Source organism: Gopherus evgoodei, chromosome 7 (assembly GCF_007399415.2).
Source record: "Gopherus evgoodei ecotype Sinaloan lineage chromosome 7, rGopEvg1_v1.p, whole genome shotgun sequence".
NCBI classification, from domain to species: domain Eukaryota; kingdom Metazoa; phylum Chordata; order Testudines; family Testudinidae; genus Gopherus; species Gopherus evgoodei.
In genome coordinates, this window is record NC_044328.1 from 69,592,447 (window position 1) to 69,612,108 (window position 19,662).

General features: G+C 45.9%; 1 protein-coding gene across 1 annotated transcript in view; it reads right to left on the reverse strand.

Annotated features, from left to right (window-relative positions):
- The window catches only part of WDFY4 (WDFY family member 4), a 255,320-nt gene that overhangs the window by 81,676 nt on the left and 153,982 nt on the right, over positions 1–19,662 (reverse strand). Inside the window, 4 exon segments of the mRNA XM_030569859.1 lie at positions 6,327–6,493; positions 8,138–8,174; positions 11,217–11,420; positions 12,478–12,555. Of these exon segments, the coding sequence (XP_030425719.1) occupies positions 6,327–6,493; positions 8,138–8,174; positions 11,217–11,420; positions 12,478–12,555 (486 nt within the window).

The window sequence follows — 19,662 nt, forward strand, 5'->3', positions numbered from 1 at the left end:
TTTTTTCATTTCAGATTGGTAGAAAAAGACAAAAAAAATCAATTTCAAAGGAGACAAAAGGTTTGAAAACAATTTCTTTCAATTCAATCAAAACATTTCATTTTTGACTTTTCAATTTTTTTTTAATAAAGAGAAAATACATGTCAAATGAAACATCATTTCAAAATAAAAAATCAAGACATTCCATTCTAAAAACATTGAAACAGGATGTTTTGAAAGTCTCAGAATCCTTCTTTTCGGGTTTGGTTTTTTTTCCAAAACAAAATGTCAGAATGGACACACACCCACAACAAGTATCCATTTCAACGGAACGGCACTTTTCCAACCATCAGCTCTCCCAGTTAGGAGCTTAGAGTAAGATAGGCACTCAATGTGATTTTCAATAGCTCTGGAGCAGGTTAGTCTAACTCCAATAGATTTCAATGGGATAATCTGGCCCTGTGAGCCTTTCCTCTCAGCTGCAAGTATGATGCCAAAAAAAAAAACAAAACAGACAAACAAACAAAAACCACAAAACCATCAGATCAACAAGTTCTTCACACACCCCACACACAACCACCAGGGGGCAAAACATTTTACAGAGCAAATTCAAATCTCATCTTGTACATTTTCCAAACAGACCTCACTCACCCAGACCCAGAAAGACAGGCTTTGCATTGTGCCCAGAAGGCCAGCAAATTCAGAGGCAGGGAGGTGACTGCCAGGGTTAAGGGCCTCTCCTGCCAGCAGCTCCCTTCCCCTATATGCCAAAGAACTCCAGCTGGAGCACATCAGCTGTGGCAGCATGGCATGAGGAAAGGTGCTCCGTCAGTTAAGAAGGTCGTAGGCCATTTAAGGCCCTACTAACTCCAGACAGTGGTATGTGCCTGCTTCAAGCACCTCGTCTGTCCACCACTAAAGGAAGTGACATCTATTTGACCCCGTGTTTAGTACTAGGGGCACAGGTCTGAAGTTCATCTGTGACTGAGCCATCACAAGTACTGGGGTTCAGTCAAATTAATTGCTGCCATGACTCTGGTGAAGTCAATGCAGTTACACTGGGAAGGGATCTCACCCATGCACATAGTTCTTCCCATTCACCTTGTAAGACGGGAGTCCTCGGGAAAGCCCAGGACACAAAATGTAATGGAAGTTCAGTGCTGACGATTGCTGGGCTCCCTCCCAGCACTGCTCACACACACTAGAACAGAAACCATCGACTAAGGGGGGCACGCTGTCTCGCTTGGCTGACTTCCTAAGCACTGCTCACTTCTGTTAGGGAAGGTGTTGTACACAGGGTGAAAAAAAAAACATGTTGCAAAACACATGCAGTTGTGCTTGTCCCACCTAATTCCAGGTCCCACTCCCACGTATGGCCGTAGAAACCCAAGGCCATGCGCTAGCTTTGATTTCTGTGCCTGTATCCAGCCAGCTGAGCCCTTAAATTTCCCCTTCAGCCAGTTCCCTTGACTTCATGCCTCTTAGCCACTCGGTAATAACCTTGGTCACATCCCCTGGGCTAGATGTCTTGCTATTGACTCCTCCTCAGCCTTGACCACTCTTGCTATGAGTAAGACTCACAGGGCTGCTGTGCTAAGAGACAGGGCTCTCGGGATGGCTGTCCAAGATCGTGGTGGGGGGGCAGGGGAGTGAGGAGCTCTGCAGAGATTCAGGGCATAGGAATGGCTCCATAAGCTGCTGCAGTGCTGAAGGGAGAGTCTACAAGGCAAAATGCCATCAGAGGCCACAAGTGGCACCATGGACCATGTCTTGGTGTTCTTCTGCATTGTCATAGCCGTGGCTAGCACACTGGCCTGGTGAGCATTCCTGTCCAAGCTAGTGAACCCCTATCCCTTGCACTATTAGCCCAGCCACCCAGACTCCGGCTACCTGCTGTGCACCAGTGCTGGTGGAGGAAGGGTCTCCTGGCTCCTCTACCAACCCAGCAAGACACACACAGGGCCAGCCGTGATTTGACAGTGAAGAAAATAAGCTCATACAACAACTTTGCCCATCTCTAGCTCCTGCTGTCTGAGGACCTCAAAGTATTCTGCATACATTGATTAACACTCAACCCTGCCCCTCCCTTGTGATGTGGATGGCCTTTGGTATCCCCATTTTACAGATGAGGAAACTGAGGTAAGGGGCAAGACATGACTTTCTCCAGGCCAGGGATTAAACCTAGGTATCTTCCTTTCCAATTCCCTGCTCTGATCACTAGTCCGGCTTTCTGTCTCCAGTGTATTTCAGTACTGTGCAAACCCTCCACAGCTGTGTCCCTGTGCTGTGGTAGCTCATAATGGTGCCCTTGTGAAAACTGACTGTGTCAGTACCACCTGGAACTGGCAAGTCCCTGTGACAGGGCTGGTGTAGCCAGGAACACTAGCAGCATTGAAGCATATGCAGACCAGCCCTATTTGCCCCAAGTATCAGTGCCCTCGATGACCTCATGTCAGTTCCCCTCCAGAAGGGATGCCCTGACTGAGTAGCTCCTTTTCTACAACTATGTGTCCAGCTCCCTGATTTCTGCTACCTGCTTCTATTGTCCTTGGCACCTTCAGCTCTCCCTTCAAGGAAGGGCCTGGTGCCTAATCATTGCTAGGCTGCAGGCCTCTTGGTAACCAGACACATTACCTGCTGGCGCTTGAATTGCTTATGGTCTCAGGTAACTTGCTGGTAGCTGATGGCTTATTTTCTCCAAAATTCACAATCTCTCCACCAGAGAGAAACCACCCCCTGGATTGTCCTGGTCAGCAAAGCTGTGCTGCTGCTCCTCCTCAGTCTGGGCACACAACAACATATTAATACCCTGGCACGACGAGTAGGGAAACATTCTGCAGCAGGGGGGCTCAGGCTGCAGATGTGAACCTGACACGTGTACAAGAATCAAATCTCCCCTGCTCATCTGGTGAGCCAGGGTTATTAAAGTGTTGGCCTAGGGAGAATAGGCAGGGGTGTGCTCACATTGTGTTTCTCTTGCATCAACCAAACAATATGCACAAACACATTTTGCACAACACTCCCTGTTGCGCACACACATCCTTCTCTCTGAACCATTTTACAAACAGCCTCAGTATACTGTATATACACACACAACCTAACACCCCCCTCTCCCACATACACAGCCTTCTGGCACACAGCCTCAGTATACTGTATATAGACACACAACCTAACACCTCTGTCACCAACATACAGCTTTCTCTCACAGCCTTCCTACACAGTCTCAGCATATTGTGTGTGTGTACATATATATATATATATACATACATACACACACACATACACACACACACACACACACACACACATAACCTAGGACCTCCATCCCCCCTACACACAGCCTTCCCTCACAGCTAACTTACACACAGCCTCAGCATATTGTATATACACACACGGCCTAACACCCCTGCCTCCCACACACAGCCTTCTCTCACAGCCAACTTACACACAGTCTGAGCATATTCTATATACGCACACACCACCTAACATGTCTTGTCACACACACACACACACACACACACACACTGCCTTCCCTCATAGCCAACCTACACACAGCCTCAGAGTGTGTATATACACGCTGCCTAATGCTCCGTCTCCCCTACACACTTTGCACAGAGATTCAGATACGGAACACACACATTCCAGCACATTACACACGCTTACTCCAACATATAGAAAAACCCTACACTTTGTCCCCCTCCCCACTCCTCTATAACTATAGTGCCAATTTCATCTGTTGTGAGGATGAGACTGAGATCTAACTCCTGGCCCTGGGTAATGAAAGCGGCACAATTCCTTCATTGTTCCCTATTGCACTCACAGAGAGCAAGTAATTTTCTGCAACCCTCCAAAGGGTGCAGCTACTCCCTGCTTGTGCGGGGCTCTACTTGCATCAGAGGAAAAGGGAAGTGGGTGCAGCAAAAACTTCCTCCACTGACCCACCTCTCCCCCATCTCTTACTAAGGGGAAAGTGGCCACTGCATTGAGCCTGCTCTCACTTCCTTGCATTCAGACTCAGTCTCCGCAAGCAGCTCAGAGGGGTGTGTGAGCATTCAGGCAGGCCTATGCCACCTCCTCCTCTGTGCATCCAAGGGGGGGCAGGTGACAGTGATGGCATGTAAGACATCTTATCCTTTGGCAGTGCAATATGGCTTTCAGATCAGGTCCCAGCACACAGCAAATGCCTGCTAGTCTGGGGCTAGGTGGAGCTGGCAAATTGCTGACTGTGTTACTCACCTGCAGCGAGTGCAGCTAAATGCTCTACCAGTGTAATGTCACGGACTTCAGTGATGTCACACACCAGCAGAGAATTTGCTGCTGTGTGTAAAGTGAGGCTGTGTAGTTGACGATGTTACAAAGGTTTCTCTTTGATTGTGCCACAGTAACAAAATCATGTAACGTTATAAAATACTCAGGTGCTTTCCAGATCCGCTGCAACCCTGCGCTGGAGCAAATCAATCTCCTAGCTGCCAAGGCATTGCAGTGACATCTCTCTGCAATACAGTAAGTAAGCCAGTTCCACTTGCATGGTTAGAGCGCAAACAGCTCACGAGGCAGCCATTTACAAGGCAGGACCGCAGCGTACTAAGTAGCACAGGACAGCTAATGTCACCCCCTACTGCTTTTTTTAATACTCTGTCAGCTTGGCGATGCAGTGACTGCTGCTGGAGGAAAACGTCTGGCATTTCTGATGGCTTCCCATGGAGTTACACGGAGGAGAGCGAGAGCCTGAAGCCTCCAACTGAGATTAGGACAAGGCATGGAAAACATGTTTTACATTTTCATCTCCTTCCCCTTCTGCTGGGGGTGGGGGATATTTAATTATGGCACCTCATTGTACACGGTACCTATAGCTCAAATAGGACAGGGAGCCAGCGCACTGGAGAGACAGAACGTGACTACTGTTTGTTGGGAAAGTGCCATGAAAATCTACACAAAAAACATAAAAGCTCTCTCTCTCCCGGCCAGCAAATGGAAAATCCCTTCCCACAGACCATTCTGCTGTTTTGAACATTTTTACATCCTGAATGAAGATGAAAAGTCAAATCTGATTTTTTGAAGGGGAAGCGATTTCCAGAAAATTCAGTTTCAGAAGAACCAAAATGGAAGGCTGTCATCAACTTTACTTTCCTCAGGTGGGCAGCCGGGGAGCCATAGTTTCAATTGTCTCGATGGAAAATGAGGCTTTTTCAGTAAAACTGAAATGCTCCCCCAGGGAAGTTTTGAAGGTGTGAAAAGAATGTTCTCCATCAGAAAATCATTCCAATGGCAAATTCCCAGCCAACTCTAATCTATATCCATATACAGCCTCCAAAGTGGAACATTTTGATCACGGAGAATGTAAAATCATATTTTTCATGAGTGGCTTTCACTGTTTGATGAATGCAAGCTGCTGGGTGTCCCACACTGAAGGGCCAAATGCCAGGAGAAAACCCACTGGAAAGCAGCATGTATAGGGCATAGCTACTAAATGTGTAGGGTCTCTCGGAACTCCCTGGAAAATGGCTAATCCCTATCTCTTTCCAACAACAAGAACTAGTCCTTCTCTTAGGGTTTGACAATGGCTATCGTGGGAATCATCTAATGGGGAGAAGTGAGGGTCTCTGATTGCGGAGGGGGTACGTTGGGGGTACTGAGAGGAGCCAATTCTGCCTCATCTGCCCCTTCTCGGGACTCCTCATGTTTAGTGTATGGGCCACATTGCTGAGTCCTGCCCTCTCCCCAGTTCTAGGAGGCACAATGGGGAAGGGCAGCATGGTGAGAGTGGGATCCAGGAGGCACCAGCACTGATGTGGCCAGATGAGGGACACAGGTAGGGAGGGGGCAGGGAGGCTGTGTGTGAGCTCAGAGGGTAGGAGTCTGCTCCAGCATGCCCAGGGGAGGAAGAAGAGCAGGGAAGGGCTGGCTGAGGGCATTAAAGGCATCTCCTCTTGGAGCAGCAGAGAAGAGAAGTGACAGGATTTGACCATCATTTCAAACAGCAGTTATGGAAGCAATGAAATGTTCTCTGTACAGAACTGGCATGTCCCAGGGCAGCCGGGGAGCGAGTCAAGTGCAGGACACTGCACTGGGAACTAGGAAAAGTTTCTGGCAGTGAGGAATCAGGGGAGGAATCTTAAGGAATTTGAATGTAGCATGTCAGGAGCTAATACTGACTTCTTCTATCTCTCAGCTGCTGGACAGTGTCTAGTAAATTGTGGGCACTCCCAGGAATACAAATAAAAGAACATCAACAATGGTGCTATTATAGACTGTTCCCAAGTCCCCTAACACCCACTGTCCATGCCCAGCACCACCACAAAGTGCCTCCTGCCCCACAAAGATCTTCCTGGTTTGTCAGGCAGTACCTTTTCACTCTCAGCGAATTCCTGCAGGATAATTTGTCTTTCCATACACAGTTCCAAGAAGTCTTCTGAGTGGAAACTTTCATGTAGGGCAGGGAAGAATGTCAGCTGGTTACAATCCATTCGCCTCTCATCCATCTCCCTTTCTGCTCCATTTAGCATCGGCTCTTCTACATCAATATAAAGGAGATTGCAGTTTTAGTGGCAGCCGGATGCCACGAACAGCAACATTAGACTTTCACCCAATCTGTTCTGCCTAGGGAAACGGCATTATTTATTTGCCAACCCTGCCCCCCTCCAACGGTTAAACTAGGCAAGAGAGAAGTGAAATCTGTTAATTGCTAGGGAAGGACTAACTAGAAACTGATCCCAACATTCAACCATAACTCAAAACTGAGCTCCGATAATAGCTGAAGATTGGAAAATACTGAACAAACATTTTTATTTCCATGTTCATACTAGCTCTGGCTGATACTAGAAGAACTTAAATAAAATCAAACAAGAGGCTGCTCAGATGAAACTAGGAAGAAGTGGCAATTGTAATATCCTGGGGACACTCATGGAGCCCAGCGCATGCTGCAACAGAATGTTGGGAGTTCAGGTAGTGCTGTGTAGACACTCATGCAGTGCAGACATGATCTGTGTGTATATTATATCTTTTTCCCCTACCCTTTACCTGCCTTCTCTATTTAGACTGTAAGCTCCTCAGAGCAGTGGCTATTTAGTACTCTGTACAGTACCTAGTACAAAGGGGCCCTGTTCTCAGTTGGTAGCTATGCCCTATCATAATAACAGTTTCACCAACGTACACTAAAGGTTTCCCCCAGTGCAGCAACACGGGAAGCTGAACTCCACAGTGTTGGCTGAAATATATCAAACCAAAAGTTTTTACACCCCAAAATGGAATTTCTTCCTAAAACAAAATTTGTGGTGACTTTTTCACATTATTTCATTTTTTGCAATTTTTTTTATCCAAACGTCTTCTGTACTGACTGAAAAACCAAGGCTTGGGGAAAGAAAAATTTGGAAAAAATGTCGACAGTTTAGAAACAAATGAAAAAATGGCTCCATTTTGAACCCAGGGAAACAGAAACAACTTTCAGAGTAGCAGCCGTGTTAGTCTGTATCCGCAAAAAGAACAGGAGTACTTGTTGCACATCAGAGACTAACAAATTTATTTGACCATAAGCTTTCGTCGGCTATAAGCCACTTAAATTTGTTAGTCTCTAAGGTCCCACAAGTATTCCTGTTCTTTTTGGAGAAAAGCTTTGAAATTTAAAAAAAAAAAAAAGAAAAGAAAAAGGGATTTTTACCCCCATTTTTTCTCCAGCTCTTTGAAAGTCACAATCTCTTATCATTCCCTGAGCCAATTAGTGCCCTGTTCATTTCTTTTCAAAAAGGGGTGTCTCATGGCATGCAGCAGAGGATGGAGAAGTAGTGGGCGCAACACAGAAGATGCTGCTGTAGAAGGTAAACATTCAGCAAACAACAGTTAACTGCTGAGCACACATCACTTAAAGGCAAGTGCTTTCCAGTCCTCTCCATGAGGTGATTTTATGGTAAATTTTTGGCTTCTTCTTTCTCCCACTGGCCACAGGACAGTAATTAAATCAGCATCTGGTTAAGTGCTATGTGTAATGATACCTTCAATTTTATCCTAAAAAATTCAGATCACTTTAGACAGCGGTAAGCTAGACTTGCCACCATATTACAATCCCCAGGCCAAATTCAGACCTGGAGTCGCAACTGCTTACTTCAGCTCAAAGTTTGGACCTACAAGTTCATTTTCTTCTATAGATCAGTTTAAATGTTACCTTGATTTTCTTCTTGAATTGGGGTAGCTTCGTGAACCTGAAAAGAAAACAGCCATCACTAGAATGGAATATGTAGCCTGGCAACATACCCCAACACCAAGCTGCGGCACAGATTGCAGACTCAGAGCTGAGCTGCAAAGAATGCATTGGAGGGGATCCCAAAAGACCAAAACAACATAAAAATAAACATTCATGTGCTACAATCAAAGGGGGAAAGGCCCACGCTCTTCCTAAAAGCAGGACCTCATTGCTGATGCCCGAACAGTGCCAATTCCAGGACAAAGTCATATTCTACTCTATGAAAGGTCTGCAGAATTGGAGCGCCATTTGTAAATCACAAAGACTGGAGAAGCGAATATTCAGAGATACTCAAGCTAAGTCCTTCTGCTTCTTGCTGATAGGAGCTGGCGCTCAAATCCTACAGTGATAGGCAATAACATAAAACAAGATAAAATAGTTGGACTCCTGGCTCAGACTACTCTAATTCCACAAGCAAGACTCATTTGATCACTGTCCAGTTCCAGCAGGACAGTCAGTCTGATGCACTGAAGCCCATGGTGGCAGAATAACTTTCTCCACATGGGACTTCAGGATACAAAATGCCACCAGGAGGGCATGCTATAATTCTAGGATACTGCAGAGAGAAAGAAAACCTGTCTATCTGTGAGATCTGACTAGGCAGGAGTGTGGCTAGTGTACCATGAAGATCAATCATTCCACCACTACTAAAAATGTAGCAGCCTCTCTAAACCCCTCAAAAATGGCAAATCTCAATGGGTTTCTGTAGAGAGGTGGAATGGCCTCCCTCTGGATTTGGCAGCGAAGGACCACTAAACTCCCCCTGGGGGGCAGAGCCAAACCTGCCCCGCCCCCTCACCAGAAGTACTGGGGGGTGAAGGAAGAGACAGGAAGTATAAAAGAAGGGTCCTGCAGTTCAGTTGAGTGGGAGTCAGGAAAGGAGACGGATGCCTCCACTTTGCTGCAGCACGTAGGAGCTGAATCTAGGCTCTGCAGCACCCTGCCCCCGGAGGAGACTGATCCTGAAGAGAAGTTGCTGGGACTGCCATCCACTGTGTACCCAGAGAATCCAGCAGACCTGCAGATTACAGACGTACCAAACCCTAGGGAGGTAGGAAGTAGCCCAGGGGCAGCCGACAACTGTCCGGCTAAGATGCTGGCTAGTGTGTTGCAGCTGGATCCCTACTGACCAATGGTGGATCACTCCACCGCTCAGGTCTGCTGACAGCAATTCCGGGCCCCAGAGCAGAACAGTCAATGCGCCCCCTAGCAAGGGATGGCTGAGGTTTATGACACTACTTTTTATCCTATTGATAACACATTAGAATCCAATGTACGTAAGTTGTGGCGTTGCTTGATGTAGTTAATTTTTTTTCCAGTTACAGCGCTAGTATTAAACAGATTGTGAGCCTAAATATAAGCTGTAGAATTTGTTATTATGAATTATATGTTTAAATTAAATAAATACATTACGGAATGAAACTGGAGAGAGTCCAGCAGAGGGCAATGAAAATGATCAGGGGGCTGGGGCACATGACTTATGAAGAGAGGCTAAGAGAACTGGGCTTATTTAGTCTGCAGAAGAGAAGAATGAGAGGGGATTTGATAGCAGCCTTCAACTACCTGGTATTAAATTAATTTTTATAGGATATGAAGGTTCACATACAGTGCATATGCTATGGAAGAGGAAGTTGAAATAAATCATACAACACAAATTTTTATTGCAAGGAAAAATATTGGACTTTATCTGATCTTGAGAGGAAAAGTCATTTGTATGCATGTGCTGAATGTGGGGCTTTGTATCATTGGACAGAGACCAGCCTTATTGATAGTGGTATACTGAACTGCCTGACAACATCATAGCCAAAGATGCTTTTCTGAATATTGTTAGATATTTTAAGATACAAATATGTGAAGTGACAATGGCATTCACTGAAGTGTGTGTGTGTGCGGTGTGCCTGTGCCAGCTGGTGCTTCCACATGCCCACCAGGCTGCCTTCGCCACCACCGGTACCACCCTGTGCATGCCTAGGAGCCCTGTGGCCCGCCCAGGCAATTTAAAAGGGCTTGGGGCTCCCGGCCACCACTACCGCAGCAGTGGCCAGGGGGCCCCCCATTTGCTCTCCTCCCCCTCACTCCGCCCCCATTGGTGGGCCTGCCACCACTGTGAGGGCCCTGGGCTGGGACATAGTGGAGTCAGGCGAGCCCGCATCCTCCTACCCCTGCCATCCCACTCCTGGGGCGGCAGCATCCCCACCCATCATGCTAGGACACTAGACTGTGTGTGTGCTCACCCCTACCTGAGCCCCTAGACTGCGTGTTTGCTGGCTGCCTTAAGCCTACAAGCTGAGGCTAAACCTGCTCCCTGCTGGGCTCCGCCCCAAAGGACAAGAACCTGAACTCTTAATTGCTTTCCACCCCAATCAAGAGGTTACAAGCTAAAGACTGCTCACTGCCTCGCCCCGCCCAAAGGGGCAAGAGGACTAGAGTGTTCCTGCTGGTTTACCCCTGCTAGGGGGCTACCAAACTACAGACTGCGTGCGGCTCGACCCTGGCTGCGAGACCCGAGCCCAAAGGCTATTGCCTAATACAGTGAGGTGAAGTGGCCTCCCTCTCCACTTGAGAGCGAGAGACCACTACAGTTTCCAATCTTGAGGGCCATGGCCCAGTGAGTCAAGAGAATGTTACTAGGAAAGGAGAACAAGTTGAGGGGAGAGGATCCGAAAGCCACACGCATAGGGTGCTATTTGTGGATTATTCCAGTGGGAAAGGAAGGATAGAGAATTTGCACACCACATCCAAAAGTTTATAATAATAATTGGAGATATACCTATCTCCTAGAACTGGAAGGGACCTTGAAAGATCATCGAGTCCAGCCCCCTACCTTCACTAGCAGGACCAAGTACTGATTTTTGCCCCAGACCCCTAAGTGGCCCCCTCAAAGATTGAACTCACAACCCTGGGTTTAGCAGGCCAATGCCCAAACCACTGAGCTATAATAAATTATTATTTATTATTATAAGGATAGATAATTTGCACACCGCATCCAAAAGCTTGTTACCTCGCTCCTCATTTGCATCACTGCCCCATGGGCCCTTTCACACCGAACCCTCTTCCGCATCCGTGCAGGCCCCTCGTACCCATCGAGACACCACTGTGGGGCTGACAGCCCTAATACAGCTCCCCACGGGCCACCTCTGTTGAACAACTGCTCCTCCAGTATGGCCCAGTCTTTCGCCGCTTTGCTGTAACCACACTGCAGCATCTGTAGGAAAGAATCACTTGGATCACTCCATCACGCTCCACTTTCACAGACCACCCTCAGCTGTTCGAGCTCTTCGATCTCAATGGATCCAATGACCCTGATCAGTCAGGACTGGGATGGAACCCTTCATGGAAAGCCCAGGCATGGCAGGAAGGAGTGCTGCCAGTCCAGCAGATAGTGATCCTCACTGAACTCTGCATGATCCAGGCTAAATACTGGAACTCTTGGAATCACATGGAATCATTCACATTTCACTGACTAGCCATACTCAACCAGATATATTTAACCCACCATTACACAAAGTCACCAGGTAAAATAGGAAACAAAACTATTTTGCAATAAAATATTAAACAACATGAAATAACAGATATTGACTTCATCTGAAATGAACATCAACGTTTATGCACCTGTGCTTGTCCTGCTCAGTGTGCATCTCCAGTGATGGCAAAGGTTGACATTCACCAAAACACAGACAGGATCCATACTGTTACAAACATTCTAAATGTCTCATCAGAAATAGGGGGCAATCTCTCCATTGTAGCCTGAATTGAAGTATACCTGAGTTGGGTTTTCTTTTAAACTACCATTCTGAAGGGGAGATGAGATTAGAATTCCAGGGCATAAAGCGCCTACTGAGCTCTGATGAACCAATTGGGAAGTAAAGAGTTGCATGTGGGATTTAAGTAGCTGTAAAGCTGAGTTCCATGAAAACTATATTGACTGCTGAAGAGCCAAATCTGGAGTAGTCTTTAAATTACTCCAGTGGAAATCAGGAGTACCTGAGGACAGACAGACCTGTGCAATATGATTGGTGATTGATGCTACTCCACAGTACTGTTACTCACACAGGAGGTAAATAGAAAATTACTGACTCCTCACATGACTGCTTTCAGCCAGTCATGAGCCAGAATTTTTCACCATGCACTCTGCGGGCTGTATATACAGTAGGGACAACATCTCACCTCTGACACAACATTGCATTGCCAAGGCAGTCTGAGAAGTTAAAAAAATGTCATTTTCATGATAGAAACAAACTATGAGATCTTCAGTCCCTTACCTGTACATGATCTTTGTGTAAAGATGCGTACAGCTCCTGCCCACTCCTTCTGTACTTTTCCATACATGACACAAAGCCCTGGAGGAGACACCAGAAGACATTGCAATGCTCAGTAACAGGCACTGCATGCACAGGTTTGGTGGTGGGTCAGAAGCAGAGTTAAGCAACCATTGGTCACTCGGGGTTTTATGAGTGCAGACCAGGCGGGTTTGGGGAACTCTCCAGAAAGCAGAATGATGAGGTGATGACTGGAGTTCTTCTGTTTACAGCCCATGAGAGAAGAGCAATGAAAGGACCCCTGAGAGGGAGCCCAATATATCCATGAACTCAACACATGTGTTGGCACTGGAATTATTTAGGAGGAGAAAGAAAGTAGAGCAAATATGGCAGCATTTATACACAAACTAGTATTCGGGCTTCCTTTGTTTAAATGGGGGAGATAACAGCACAGGAATAGTGAAAGATTAGTAATATTTTTTTCTATTCCTGCAACACTGAGAAACGCCAGCTGAGGTTACGGCCCCAACATGCTAGGTGCTGTATATCCACCTAGTGAGAGACAGTTCCTGACCCAAATAGTTTACAGTCTAAATAGATGGGACAGATACAGGAAAGATTATTGTCCCCACTTTACAGATGGCCAATTGAGAGTTTAAGGACAATAGCTGGGAGAGTGCCCAAGTAATTTAGGAGCCTCTATCTATTCTCAAAAGTGATTTAGGAGAGCAGGAGCCCAAGCGTCATTGATAGTTAACAGCACTCAGACTCCTAAATCACTTCTGAATATGAGACTTGGACTCCTAAGTCACTTAGGTGCTTTTGAAAATTTAACACTTTATGGTATGTCTTCACTGCCCTAGAAAGCAGGAGTCAGGCTCTGACCCACCCCCCTATCAGGGTCTTCTGAGGTGTGTCATGAATACTTCATGGCCTGAGTCAAACTGATTTGTGTGTGGACGGAAATGGGGCTTGGGCTCAAACCTGAGCTAAAGAAGCGTAGACATAGCCTAAGTGACTTTCCCAAGGTCACATAGGAGATGTGTGGCAGAGCTGGGAATGGAACCACAGCTGTTGTGTCTCACTCCAGCACTACACTCTCAAGGTCTGCCTTCATTCCCACAGGCAGGAGGGTTTGGTCTTGTCCAACACAAGAATTAATCTAATACCACCTGTCTATTTCATTGACATTTTTATTTGAATGAGTCTCTCAAACTCAGCAGCTCTGTGCTAGTCCAAGGGAAGCACAGCCAGCGGGGCAAGAGACATGGGTTGCATTCACAACTCAGCCAATAGCTTGCTATGTGACCTTGAGCCAATGCCTATGCATCGGTCTGTGCCTCTGTTTCCCCATCTTTGAATTGGGACAAGAATCTGGACCTCACAAGAAGTTACGAGGCTAAATTCATTAATGTTTGTGAAGTGTTACGAGATTCTCAGGAGTAGGGGGTTAGAGAAACATACTGGGCCAGATTCTGGGCTCACTTGCACCAGTGTAAATCACAGATCCATAGATTTTGAGGCCAAAAGAGACCATGTGATCATCTGTGTAACATGGGCCACAGAATTTCATCCAACAATTCCTGTTTGAGTTAAAACTTCACTTCTAGGGAGATCTCCAATCAGGAGTGACACCATCTAATGCCATGCAATTATGCACCAGGAAAACTGGGGTCATGTGAGAGCAGAATCAAGCCTGAAGTATTCATCATTGTTATTAGAACCCCTCAAACTTTTGCATTAAACCTAAAACAAATCCAAACTTTCTGCTTTGAAATGGCAGGTTTAGCCTTTTGGCTGCCTCTGAACTTCTGGGTTCCAGAAGGGTTGTGACGTGAAAATGCTGCTTCCATATTTCTAGCCTGCTGAGAAGCACATGGGGTCTCATCAGGGAGCAGGCTGAGGAGGTGAAGCAGCGAGGAATCAATGGGTGCTGTGAAGTTACCTGCCTGTTCACGCTAGAGGGCCGGGCTGAGTGCTTTGACTCGTGAGTTCACTCCTTTCCCCACTCCCATGCAAATGCCCCCACAGGGCCTCAGAGAGGGTAACTCTTGGGGGGATGTAGTACCACAAACCCTACACACACACACACACACACACACACACACACACACACACACACACACACACACACACACACACAAAAGATTCTCTTGAGGGAGACATAAAACTTTTGCTTGAAAATGGTGCTGGCCATTCCCTGCTCTAACTACTAGATGCCATCACCTGCCTTTTGCAGTCAGATGCTCACTTTCTTTAACACCTTCTATGCTGGAAGCTCTTTGGGGCAGGGACTGTCTTTTTGTTTTGTGTTTGTACAGCGCCTGGCACCAAGGCATCCTTATCCATGACTGGGGCTCCTAGGCACTACCGCAGTACAAATCCGAAAGAACAATATCGGTACCTGTGTATACAACAGGTGCCCCAATGTGGCAGCTGCATGCACACAGAACAGACAAAGAACTTTCCCCCTCTTAGCAATTATAGACGGCAACTTGTAGCCAGGAGATGGCTAGAGAAGGAGGCCGGGGTTTGCTGAACACCAGAGAAGTTGCAGGGAGTATCACAGGCCATGATTTCTTTGACAGATTGCTGGGACTGGCTGGAAAAGATCTCAGAAGTGCAGGGCAAGGTGAGGACAGCACTCAGATGTATTGAGCACAGGAAAATATGACCCTCTGGCAAACTGGAAGAAAAGAGGGAAATGCCCTGCTGCTGGGAAGGCACTGAATGCACAGACCGTACAGGTGGTGCTAACGAGTGCTCCTTTCAGCCATCTCCTATAAATAAACGACTGACTGCAGAAAGTCCCACTACCATGCAAAGACCTCTGTCCCACCAGAACCGAGACACTGTGCTCTTCCAGGGTTGGGGGAGGTCAGATTGCTCTGAGTCCAGGCACTGAGGTGAGCGTGCCAATCCCAGTCCTTCTCAACCCAAAGCCATGGATCAGATGGGTAACATTTAAATTCATGGACTCCGAGCCATGCGGGCAGCGATTGCTCAAAGCAAACTGCCTAGCTACTGCTGGCGCTGTGCTATAATTGAGTTAACACACAAGGTCTATGTGGTGCCAATTGCTGCTGGCAGAGAACCAACTCCGTCCTCCTGCCGCGAAGTCCCATTTAGTGGTGTTTCCCCGCAGGAAGCTCCTGTTTTACACTGATGGAAGCCATTACATTTTGTTTGTGTGAAGCATCATTAAACCTGTAATCACAGTTGCGGCCTCACAAAACTAGTCCATAAATTCATATAAAACTCCCATAAAGACTGACCTAGACAGCAATCGCTTTCCCACGTTGCCAAGCTGGGCCCAGGGCAAAACGGGGAGCTCAGGTCCCAGCTTTACAGAAATACAGCAAAAACCACACAGATCAGACAAGAACCTCCTTTATGTGCCAGCAACGGCCAGAGACCCCAGAGTTCTGAAAGGCCAGACCAGGTCAGTGACCCAACAGCAGCCATTTCAAAGAAGTCCTTGTTGGGCGTTTCAGCGATGGTCCATCGCCCTCAGAGATCTGCTCCAGGACGCTCACTGATTTCCCTGGACTCTGGACAAGGCTCCAGCCTCGCAGGGTTTAGGTGCTTTGGAGCTGGCAGTGCTTAGGTATCTTTAAGTTGACTCTGAGGGAAGAAGGGTTCCTCTAACAATCAGTTGTGGTCAGCTGGGGACTGATATTGAAGATGTATCTAACCAGAACCACCAATCCTGGAGCAAACCCCAGAGGATAACCACCACAAGTCAAGCATGTGGTCACAAAATTAGAAAAAAGGTAAAAAAAAACAACACAAACCTAGGAGGTTAATGGGGGAATAAAATTAATGCATCAGAGATGTACCCAGCAAAACAGAGGGTTACTCCTAGGCACTGTGATAATATAAATAATAATATTAAACAGATATCTAGATAACTGATTACCATTTCTCCAATACTCTGACCAAAACCAATTGCATCTGACCATGTTTTAGGAATATTAATAACTATATCAGGCTTGCAGTTGTCTGCTATTGAGTAAAGACATAATGGTTTTCCAGTTTAAAAAATCCCCAGAAATAATGTGTCCTTAACGGAATAAGTAGGTTTATCTTTTAACATAACACCCTGCCCTGTGGATAATCACAGTGGTGTTGTGGTATCATATCTGGCTAAAACTGGAAGTGATCATTTAGTTTTTGTCATTGTTAATATTGAACTGTTGGTATTTGGATGGTAATAGTTTAAGATAAGGCTGTCACATGCATGAGTTGATACAGGTCTCACTGGTTCAAAGTCTCTAACTTGTGTTATGCAGGAGGTCAGACTAGATGATCATGGCAGCCCCGGATGCCCTTAACATGAAGGAATACATCACCCTGCTACAAGTCCCACTTAGGGCTTCTCTATGTCAACATTTAGTTTGTGGCAAACTGGGGTGTGAATCTACCCTGCACTAGCGCACTTTGATCAAGCCCTCTTTGCAACAGGACTAAATCAAGGCACATTAACAAACTGTTAATGCGCATCAGCAGAGTCCACCTGGATAGTCAGTGCATGGCAGGCTAATGCGGGGTAGATTCCCACCACAGCTTGCTGAAAACTAAATGTTTTGTATTGACAAGCCATTAGACGCCTTCTTCTCATCACTTACATTACAAGTAGATTCAGGTTATTTTTCTGCTCCCAAGTCCTCTGCCAATTCTTGTGGTTTTACAGTACAACTGGGTTTACAATCATGTTTTCCTGTTTTTTAAAAAATGTTTCCCTTCCCCCTTTTGTTGTGCAAAAGGTCCGTGCAAACAACAGGGGAAAGTGACTAATGCTGGGGAAAGGGGAAATGGACAGAACATAAAGAACTGGCAAATGCACAACATAAGCAAACTGAAAGAACAGAGACCCATTTCTCCTAGTCTCTGTCAGTGAGAGGAACCGGAGGTATTACTTGTAATAAATGCGCAGCAAGAAGTGTGACTATTAAGTTATCAATATCCTGCTGTGCTGAGCTCGGGAAAGTTTTATATCTGATTTTTATATGACTTTTAAACACCACCATAGTCCACAAAAATTCAGTTTTGCCATAACAAGCTCCTACTGCATGATACAGACACTGCATGGTCAATACACAGCTCTCTCCTAAAGAAACATGATGTCATTGCAGCTCTGCACGTTAGTGCTTTCTTTAGAGGAATTATAGGCCCACAATACAATGATCCCTCTCACACACAGTACGTTCCAAAGCCAGTAGCTCAGGAAATGGGGGGTTACTATCCAAGAGAAGTGCCAAATTGAGAGCCCACATGTCTAAGATCCTCTGTCTGGGCTAATTCTGCATGGTGCTGAATGCTCTGGCCCCATCCAGCAATGCACATCTCTGCAGATGAGCAGTCCCATTTAAGTTCATGAGACTACTCATGTGCCTAAAGTGAGGCATGTGATTAAGTGCTTTGTTGAATCAGGGCCTCCAACTGCTGATATGTGTCTGCAAATTTAATTCTTTTTTCCTTTTTGGGGGAGGGTGTGGGGGTAGGGGAATTTATAAAGCACCTTTCAAGCCACAGCACTTACATACATATAGCAAAACTAATACCTGCCTCTTACATAGTGCGTTTCATCAGTGCACCTCAAAGCACTTTACAACAGAGGTCACCTCCATTTAACAGATGGGGAAACTGAGGCACAAGAAGTTGACATGACTTGCCCACAGTCACCCAGCAGGCCAGTGACAGACAGGAATAGAATCCATCTCTCATGTCCCAATCCAGTACTATAATGCTAGGTCCACTTCCCTGCAGGCAGCATAACGAGCGCTAAGATAGGATTTGGCATCTAGCCAGAACATTTAACAACAGTGCTGGAGGGAGTTGTTTTAGTCAAAATTCCAGGAAAAACCTTGGTTTTATGAAAAGTAGGAGGGGAGATTTAATATCCACAAAGAGTAGAGAGGACTTCAGTCATTTGAAAGAGGTCTCATGTCTCAACTCATCTGCTAAGTAAGCAAAAGAGCTGGTGGAATTTTTGTTTTCCTGTGGAAAATTTTAGCAAAAGAAAAAGAAATGTTCATTTTTGTCAAATTTCAGCAGAAACTGCTGACTTTTCATTTGGTTTCTAGCAACCGTACATCAAAAAATTTCAGCCAAAAACTGAAAAAAAAAGTGTCAAAAACTGCCAAAAACCCAGATTCCAGTCAAAATGTTTCAGTTTGAAGCGTTTTGGTTCCACCCCTTCCCCTCAAAAAATTGTCAAAACCCCAATTTTCCATCCAAAGAAACAAAGTTTCAGCAGAAGATTTTCAGCCAGCTCTAGTAAAGAGCTGTTAAGATTAAGTTAAACTAGCCATCTTCAGAACAGTTTTGCCCACCCATAACTCAAGAGGGGAGACCAAGGCAGCTTTAACTTGAGAAAGACAAGGTAGGTGAGATAATGTCTTTTATTAGCCTGACGTTTGTTGGTGAAAATGACAAGCTTTCAATCTCCTGACATCACCATCTTGTCTCTCTCATATCCTGGGATCAGCCTGGCTACGACAACACTGCAAAGAACAATGGAAGATATTGTACATAACTGACCATCGTTACGCCTGATGCTATTCTAACAGGGCTGATCTGACAGATGTCACATTTCATATTGCTGGAAGGATTGTCTCTTGTCTGGCTTGTCCTTTTTTTTTTTTCCCAATCAGACCATAGGTGTCTAAATAATGCCTATATTTTAAAGAGGATGTGCTTAAATTGGATGGAAAATTCCAGTCCAGTTCTAGGTGAAATGTTAATAATAATAATAATTGGAGCTATACCTATTGCTAGAAGGTCATTGAGTCCAGCCCCCTGCCTTCACTAGCAGGACCAAGTACTGATTTTTGCCCCAGATCCCTAAGTGGCCCCATCAAGGATTGGAACTTGCAACCCTGGGTTTAAGCAAGCCAATGCTTAAACCACTGAGCTATCCCTCCCCCCTATGTAAATAGTATTGCCACCAGCTGTAGTAGTTTGCACATAGATGTATGATTTTAATATGGAGGTGTGAATACCATGTCTTATCCCATTCTGTTTACACCACTACCTGAGTGCCTTCCGGAACTGCACCAAGTTACACACTGGTGATTACTGAACTGACTCTCTCTTCGCTTACATGGGTTTTAGCCCTGTGCAATCCTGCTGACTTCAAGGGAGTTATTCCTGATTTACACCAGTGGGAAAGAAAGCAGACTCATG